Here is a 9,441-nt window from a genome sequence, read left to right as displayed (position 1 = left end):
GGTGTACACCCCGGGGGGCACCCGGTATATTTTTGGGTGGGGGTGTGCCGCTGGGAATTTGAAGCCCTTACCCTATACCAGACCATGTTCAGCTGATTTTTGCAACCCTATACTAGACTAGACACTGAAAATCCCTACCCTATCCCAGACTTGCATTTTGTTAGAACTGTATCATTATCAGTGTTTTAACTGAAAACCATCTGTGAACAACGATGCCGCGATGATTTTATTTACATTTAGGAAGGCCTCTTTCTCTTCCGAGTTTCTGGACTATATTCGTCATACCGTCGATCGGTTTCCCGGCAAATGCTACCCTTTTCTAGACCAAAACTCTCTGATTTCTATACCCTATCCCAGACTAAACTGCTTGAAAACCATACCCTTCACAGTGGCACACCGGGGTGTACACTAGGAATTATTCCTTTTGAAGCTACACTAAGTGACAATGAAGGCCAAGGAAACAAAGTGTTACCAAGCACAATATGGACTTCAGCATCGTTCATCATTAGGATGTCATTTAGCACTGCTTTGGCAAATATTTCTGCAGCCTGCAACCACCAAACAAATTATAAGGAATAAAAATATTTCTAAAGATGTAAATGTATTAAAACAACAAAATAATAGTCAGATTATTTTACAACCATTGACTTGTATCTTATGTAACTTTGTCTGAATTTATGAATAAACTATTACATGTATTAATTTTTTTAAACAAAATAGGATTTTAACTATTTTAAGTGACGTTACAGTAGAATTGCAATGTTGAACTTTTTAGGTTTAGAATTTGTTGGTTAGTGAAATTGGCAGGAGTCTGCATTCAGTCCTAGTGGCTCATCAAGCTAGAGCTTAGAGCAGTTTTCAATTGAGTGTCGTAAAACCAAAACCAAAGTAATTACTCTGGCCAATCACAAAGGACACAGACAATCGAGTGAACCAATCAAAACCCGAAGAAAATACATGTGGCTGGCACGAAGCGCAGTAAAACGTGCGCGAGCTAGTCACAATTGGTTTTGGTTTTACTTCTGATTGGCTGAGCAAAGTGGCGCGAGATTTTAAAGCCAATCACTGAGCGTAGTAATTCAAAACCAAAGCAAACGCAATTTACTTTCGACACTCAAGTGAAAACCGCTCTATCCTGGATTCTGAAGCATGAAGTGACTAGGAGCATTTCTACTCCTCCATGGATGAGATGCTAGTCCATCGCAGTATAACCCCCCACATTTTATTCTTAAATTAACTGACAGGTTGTGTAGTTATGAAATATTTTGATATTAGAAAGTAACTTTGGTCTGCACTGTTTCAGTTAAGCTTTACAGTCAAACCATGCAGCTGTTCTACACCGATAGACAGTTTGATTGAAGCAGCTTGCAACTTTCAATTCAAATTTGCTTGAGTAAGTTGCCAAGTTCCAGTTGTCATTTTGTTGTACAAAACAAGGTAATACCACCTCTGCAAATCTGAATTCAAAGTTGCTAGTTGCAACAAGCAAACTGTCAATCAACAATTATTGGAACATTGCACCGCAACATTGCAGAGTTCCCATCAAAAAGAACATCTGGTTTGACTGTAAATGTACACAAACACAAACTTACATGATTTTCTTCTGGTCCACTGATGGCATATTCCATCCTTATGCCAATGTTTTCTTCACTTGTCACTGGATACAAAGTTCCAACAAAGACGCATGGACCAAACAGGACTGGAAAGGGTCTCTGTATAATATACTGATGAAAAGAAAAAAAATAGACATACCGTCCTGTTTTTAAAGAGTAACACTCTACAGATGCTTAGATTTCTTACAGTCTGTCATTTAACAAATTGACCACATTTTTCTTTAGTCTATACTCTTAGACAATAGAAATGACAGCATGAAATGTTCAAAACTCAAGTTAAACCACAGGCCATTAGGGGATGGATATTTTTTCATGGCATCATTTCTGTTGTCTATAGGAGTAAAGACCATGGAAAAATGTGGTCAATTTATTTCGCACAGTAACACATATAATTTCCTAGCAAATTAGTTGGAAATAGTAGAAATTCATGTGCACGTGTGACAGCTCATAAAAAGCATTTTCACTTCCACCTAATGAATTTGCAGGAAATTTTGTCCTAAATGTCCCAGCTCACCAGATCCTATTGTTTGGAAAAATTGTAAGAACTTCTCAAGTTTTCCCATATTTGCCTCATGTGGTGTTACAGGTTACATCTTTTGCATTGTCTATACTGTTATTGACCATAACGTTTGACCAACTGAATACCCAGTTCAGTTCTGTGCCTATTAATACTTTTAGATAAAAAGAAATGGGTAATAACAATATGAGAGCAAATCTAAAGTGCATCATTCAATGTACATGAAACAAAGTTCTTATTTTTGCAAAATACAGAAACAGTCAACTTTCTCTAAAATGGACACTGCCGGGACCGGCTCCAGCTGTCTGTAATGGAGAGGTGTCTGTCTTATAGGGAGTTTAGTTACAGTAAAGTGACTGAAAATGGCAGGGACGGGACCAACACCTAGTGTCCATCTTATAGAGGTGTCAGTCCTATAGAGGTTCCCGCTAAGAGAGAGTTGACAGTACATATATGTGCGCTAAAACTCACTGAATAATCTTCTAAATCATCTGAAGTTGCTTCAGGGTTCATACTTGATAAAAGCCAGTCAAACACTGTTAGCGACTGTGTCTTGACAACACGGAGAATTGTCGCTAGGCCCCAGCGAGCTGGACTGTCTTGAGTGTGAGATGTAAAACCCCCAACACTGAACACCTGGTTTTCTGTCAGAGATGTTGTGACAAGATTTTAGCCAAGTATACACTGTCTTAACATGTACCTATATGTAGTTAACATTCGTTATGTAGTTGTTTGTGGCTGAATTTAAATTGGATGAAGTATCCAGACATGCATTTTATTGAGGGTCCAAAATTCAATACTGATCTGCTTCAAACCACATCTTCACCACAAACACAACTCAGATAAAAAAAATGCATTTTTCTTAAATTTTTAATTTCTCTCATACTACTGAGAAATTTCAGTAGAAACTACTAAATTTTAGTTGAGATACAAAGCGTACTTCTCTTTTTACCTATCTTCTCTAAAACTGTTCTGCTGTCCTCTCCAAACATGTGAAACCTACATGTAATCAAAATAATAAAATTAATGATTAACAGAAACCCAACATCAGAATTTGGCAGAGCATGTGGACAGGAATGGACACTGGGTTGTTTAATTAGCTGCAAAAACAGGTTATATAAACATGGAATGAAATTCCACGACATTCTACACATGTTATTATAGTAATTCCCCATACTCTCTCTCTTTTTTACAATTTCAGGAAAGGAACACAGTTTCCTTTGCAGCAATTGTTTGAACTCGTTAAGCACTCCTTTCCCCATCCACAACTGCTTTAACCTAAACCATGTCTTTCTGCAGTTAAACTAATCATAGCTTCGCTCACATAATCATGAGTAAGTCGCACCAAAACTTGCCAGCTACAATGTACACCAATCAAAACTCATGTCTTACTGTGACCTTAGCATTGGAAAGGTCAAAAATGGACACCGGTATGCCTCTTTTTGAATTTGACCCACACTAGACATTGAAATATAACAACCAATATGAAACCTACCGGTAATGTACAAAAATTAATTTCAAGTATAACGGGAATCTAAGTTCAAGATTTAAAGCAATATTAATAACAGATTTTCGGCAAACAGCAACTGTTCCTTTCTTGCAGCTAGTTGTCAAAGCTTCTGGGGTCAAACAAAAGCAATGTGGTAAGGGTTTAAACAGCCATTAGTAGGGAGAAGCGCTGCATGATGTCCCCAAAAACAGCTGCAAGGGAGACTAGGAAAGGAATAAGGTAAAGCCTGGTGTCATGCCTAGTGACCCATCAGGCTGGAACTTATCCTGGCTTCAGTAGCATGAAGTGACTAGGAGTATTTCCAAGTACCGGTATTTCTTCTGGATGGGATGCCAGTCCATCATAGGGTTACCCCCCCCCCCCCCTCCCAGCATGAAATTTGCTGGTACTCATTTATACACCTGGATGGGGAGGGGGAAGGCACTATGAGAGTAAAGTGTCTTGCCTAAGAACACAACACAGTGACACCAGCCAGGGCTCAAACCTGAACCACTTGATCTAGAGTCCAGTGTGCTAGCCACGGCACTTCCCATGCAAAGAAGTTCAATTTCACTTTGACACTCATCCAGTCTTATAATTTCATTTTCAGAAAAATTGGAATTGTTTTGTTCAAATACCTCTCTGCACATCTTCTTGCCTGCCACACTAGATCAGGGTAAGGGTTGTACGGCAATTCGTCTTTATCAATCAACTGTTTTATCCAGGTTTCAATTACTGTAATCAAGCTTGTTTCATCATAGTACTCGCTTATTATGGAATCCCTTGATTTTCCACTGGTTGCTGATCTCGGAAGAGTGAAAGTGCTGATAAATAACAAGAACATTGACATAAGGCAGAGTTAATTTGCTGATCTCTGCAAATCAGCAGGGCTTAAGTTTAGAGGTACAGAACATTATATGGGTAATATTAACCTGCGTTATTCGCTCTCCCATAACTACTGAGAGCCTGGAACAGGCTAGCCATTCTATAGCTGCATGGCCACAGCAAGTTGAACTAGGGATGAAGAAAATGTTCTTTTGCAGCCATGACTCCTAGCAATGCAATGTTGGAATCCAGTATAGACTGAATTTTTCTTACCAGGAAACACCCTGGACACCAACATTGCTACGAATCACAGTAATTTTCTTTAATGTTTGAATTTAGTGGCAATGCAAGCAACGAAGATATCTGATCAGTATCTTTTAAACCATGGTATGAAACCAATACTGAGTAATAAAGGTTAAATCTTGAACATTTGTCAATGGTTGTGTGAGATTTATTTGATGGTTTCTCACGTAAGATTCTGTTAAATGACAGCAGTTTCTTCGTGTCTGACAATATACCTTGAGAAGGAACTTCCACTGGATGTTGCTGTCCCTGGAACATCAAATATGGGTGTATGGAAAACTCCATTTGATGAACTTGGCTGAATATGATTTGGTTCATCACCCTGTTGACAAAAGAGGAAGAAATAATTATTACATGATAAAATTAATTTGAAGCTCCACTACTTGGCACATAATTTGGGGAGAGGGATGGTGCAGCAGTAAGAGTGCTTGCCTCCCACCAATGTGGCCCGGATTAAATTCCAACCTGGGGCTATATGTGCGTTAAATCTGATGTTGGTTCTCGCCATACTCCAGGGGTTCTCTCTGGGATTTCTGGTTGTCCTCCCTCCTGAAAACCAGCTTTTCCAAATTCCAATTTGACCTGGATAGAAGACCCGCATGAAAACCAGCTAAAGCTGATGTGGCTTTCTCTCTAAATATAACAATTTATTTTATTTATAAAGCGGGAATACCAATTTCTCAAACCCTCGATTTCTTGAAACTAATAAAAAATAAACAAACAAATAATTGAACAAAATGATTCACCATTTACGCAACCGCCACAAAGTTTTGTCTGAGAAGTTTTACACATGAGGGGTATCAAATAGTCTTTGCAAGCGGTTGCGAGCATGCGAGCAGAGTGTTTTTTTTTTCGGGAGCATGAACATTGACATAAAGTTTACTTTAAGCCTTATATGTAAGCAACAAGGCTTTTCAAAAAGCTTCATTGTACCTCCACTAAAAATAGAGCATGTGAACACTTATGTGACCACGAGAAAACAAGCACCCTCTAAAATTTTGCAAGCATTCCAAGAAGAAGCCTAATTCTTTGAGCACTGTAAAATTTTGATGGACCATTCATGACTCCTCACATGCAATTTAGATACACATAAAAACAAGTGAGCATACAACATAATGGGTGACACTTTATCATTATGATTTATCAAATCTTAAGCAATGTTGTTTTCTGGTTGAGCCCGGGGCACAGCATTTGCTTCCTTACTGGTTCCACCCCGGAGCATTTGACCAACTTATTTGACCCCATCCCCGGGGGTTGCCCGGGGGAATGGACACTGCTAGACTTGGCTGATGCTTATTTAAAATCCCGGCCTACATGTAAACACTAAGGCCTTGCGTAACTGCCTTTTCGTTTAATTAGTTAAGTTCATTTTAACTAAACATGGAGTAGATTCAATCCACAATAAGCTTAAGGCTTCAGAAACCTATGTAGGAACGAAGTTTATAATAAACCACTCACTCTGTTTACGTTGTGTCCACCATCAAGAACCGCAGTTCTTTCTCTTTCACTGTCAACATTTCTTTGAGCCCCACTTCGATCAAACCCTGGTGTTTCATTTTCCATACTTTATCAAATAGTTAGTTCTTTGCATCTTTGCAAGTTCTTTTCCCGCTGTCAACTTGGGAACAGGTAAATAAACATGGCGGCGGGAAATCCAAATGACCGACGAGAGCTTGGAAACTAGCGCCCAGTAACATACATTTCCCCAGTGAAAGTACCCGACAAAAATAACAGAAATTATATCAAAAAAAAAGTTAACAGCCATTTTTTTATGGTGGTAATTAAGGCATTTTTTAAACAGAACAGCGCTTCGCTAGAGCTTAAAAATTGGATCACGCATTTGTTTCCAAATGTCACAAGACCTCTCAACCAAATTGTTGCGTTACGTTTATCATGTGAGCTCACGCATAAACGTCACGCAACAATTTTGCGAAGGAGGAGCCCAAGAAGAAAGCGTGAACATTTTCACGTCTTTCGCCGGTTCTTCTTCGACATTTAGCGAGGAGTATGTCGAAAACAGTCGCTATTATTGGTACTGGGGCGTCAGGTTTAGCTGCGATCAAAAGTTGTTTGGAAGTCGGACTCGAACCAACAGCGTTCGAAACTGATCCGTCGTTAGGCGGCATTTGGAGATACACGAACTTGAATGAAGAGAAAGATCGTCGGAGCTGTGTGCCATACTCGACTATTTCCAACACTAGCAAGCACTTTACTTGCTTTAGCGACTTCCCCATGCCTAAAGAATGGCCTAACTACCTTCCACAACAGCAGTTTCTTGAATATTTTCAATTGTACGCCAAGGAATTCAGCTTGGAAGAGAGAATTCGCTTCGAGACAACAGTACATGCTATTGAGCCAGTTTCAGGCTTTAGCCAAACGACTGAAACAGGTCAATGGCGAGTTCAATATCGTGATAAGAATAATAAGGAACAAATGGAGGAATTCGACTTTGTAATGGTTTGTTCTGGGGTGAACTGGGACCCGAATGTCGCCAATATTCCAGGTTTGGATGGGTTTCCAGGTGAAGTAATCCATAGCAAAGAGTACAGAACATGGAAGAACTTTGAAGGGAAGCGTGTGCTAGTGGTTGGCTTGGGAAACTCTGCAGGTAATACACTGTATATACTGAGAATGATCCCTGCAGACAGACAGACAGACAGGTAGGCAGGCAGGCAGACAGACACTGAGTTCCAGGTTTGAGCCCTGGCCAGGGTCATTGTGTTGTGTTCTTGGCAAGTTCTTACTCTGATCTCATAGTGCCTCTCTCTATCCAGGTGTATAAATGGGTACTGGTTAATTAATGCTGGGATGGAGAGTAATGCACCTATCAATGTAAATCCCGCGGGGGGGGGGGGAGTGCGGGCCAGGGGTGGGGATTTGACAGAAAAGTAAAAATTGCAGTCAAGTTCCCGAGGGTGGGAAAAAATTTTTTGTTCAAATGTACCTAAGAAGACCCACCCAGGGGCAGAATTCTAAAACAAACTAACAAGTACTTTTTGCATACCTTTATTTTCTGTCAATCCAACCATTTCGGTACATTCATATTAAAAACAATAAAAGGTCACGGACGTCTTAGATTTCCCTCAGGATTCCTACTCCAAATGTACTTGAAAGTAAAATTTTCTTAAAATCGCTTTTTTATGACTAAATGGCGTTAAAAGTGGCAGATAAATGCCAATGAAAAACTCAGAATCGTACCTTGCAATGAAGCATATGATTTCCAAAGCCACGAGAAGGAAGAACTTGGTAATCACGTCTGAAGATTGGATCCAGGCGCTTCCCGGTCAAAGTCAAATGTCCCAACCCCCGGGACGCGACTCGCAATCAAATGCCCGACAGAGGGGATCGTTCTTGTTGTCAAATCCTGTGCCTTTGCCCGCACTCCCCTTCCCCCCCCCCCCGCGAGATTTACATTGATAGGTGCATAACCCTGCGATGGACTAGTATCCTATCAAGGGGGGAGTAGAGATAGTTTACTCCTAGTTGCTAGGTAATGATAGAGAAACTGGGATAAGCTTTGGTGGTATGGGTCACTTGGCTTGACGCAGAATTTACCTTAGTGTCACTTTCTTTTATTTCAGGGGATATTGCTTGTGAACTGAGTCGTCATACACGTCAAGTATATTTGAGTACTAGAAGTGGATCATGGGTCATGTCTCGCTTGGTTGATAGGGGAGCTCCTCTTGATGTTACATTCGTCAATAGATTCTTAGATGTAATACCAACGACAGTCCGTAATCAATTTTTTCGCCATAAGCTGGAGAGCACCCTCAACTTAGTCAACTTTGGCTTAGGAGTTGCCGAGCCACCACACAAGAGATGGCCAGTGATAAATGATGAATTGCCGCACCGAATAATCACTGGCTCAATCCAAGTCAAGGCAGACATTGCCGAGGTGCAAGGAAGTACAGTCCTCTTTACCGATGGTTCTAAAGAAGTGAACATTGATACAATCATTCTTGCTATTGGTTTTAAGTTCAGTTTTCCAATTTTGTCGGACAGTCTGCTTTGCCCAACAGACCAGTACATTCCTCTTTACAAGTATGTCTTCCCACCAGCATGCAACCCAGGCACTCTTGCCATTATTGGGGCATTACGTGTGAATGGTCCTGTCCCACCACTTTGTGAAGTCCAAGCCCGCTGGGCTGCAAGTGTTTTTGCCGGCAAAACTAAACTTCCAGATTGTCAAACAATGGTAGAAGAAATTGAAAAGACACAGCAGCAGTTAGAGGCCAACACTGTCAGGTGTTGTCGAGCCTTTCATTTGGTAAGTGGTTTGACAGTTGTAAGGGAGGCGCAGCAGGGCCGTACCTAGCAGTTTTTTTTATTGAAATGCAACAATACATACAGGAAAAAAGAACAACGATGACAGTACAGTACAGTAGCAACAGTACACGGTTAACACTACTTACAGTACTTAAACTACTAAAAAAAAGCAGGGGCACTGAGTTGCCTCTGCCAGGAAAACTAAATTTCAAACATAGTGTTAGATTTTGCTGGGCTATTTCTTGTAGCTATATTGGAGTTTGCCCCCCAGATACCCGGTATGTCCAGGATTGAACGCTAATGAGATTCACGTTCCTTATGACAGGCGTCACCAAGTGTCCTCATTAATGAAAGTTCACTTAAACACACCAAATTCTGTCAAACATGAAGTAATATGGAAATGTCAAATAACACCGTCAAACATGAAG

The 9,441-nt window shown here is 40.4% G+C and overlaps 1 protein-coding gene and 1 pseudogene across 2 annotated transcripts; one reads left to right on the top strand and one right to left on the bottom strand.

Moving 5' to 3' along the window:
- Positions 1–472: 472 nt before the first annotated feature.
- On the bottom strand, positions 473–6,394 carry LOC144641165 (uncharacterized; the record flags this gene model as incomplete). The annotated part of the gene is made up of 7 exons (XM_078500207.1): positions 6,206–6,394; positions 4,963–5,069; positions 4,258–4,443; positions 3,083–3,129; positions 2,602–2,774; positions 1,593–1,724; positions 473–548 (listed from the first exon to the last, which is right to left on the bottom strand). Coding segments are annotated over exons 1-7 (826 nt in total), but the record flags the coding sequence as incomplete, so codon positions are not given.
- Positions 6,395–6,700: 306 nt separating this feature from the next.
- On the top strand, positions 6,701–9,014 carry LOC144641163 (dimethylaniline monooxygenase [N-oxide-forming] 2 pseudogene; annotated as a pseudogene). Its single transcript, XR_013568511.1, has 2 exons — positions 6,701–7,355; positions 8,329–9,014. The product of XR_013568511.1 is annotated as a dimethylaniline monooxygenase [N-oxide-forming] 2 pseudogene (transcript).
- The last annotated feature ends 427 nt before the right edge of the window (positions 9,015–9,441 follow it).

The sequence above is a fragment of the Oculina patagonica genome, unplaced genomic scaffold, assembly GCF_052425735.1.
Source record: "Oculina patagonica isolate OP01 unplaced genomic scaffold, crgOcupat unplaced717, whole genome shotgun sequence".
Classification (NCBI taxonomy): Eukaryota; Metazoa; Cnidaria; class Anthozoa; order Scleractinia; family Oculinidae; genus Oculina; species Oculina patagonica.
The sequence above is the reverse complement of the archived record's forward strand: the minus strand, read 5'-3'. Positions and strand labels throughout refer to the sequence as shown.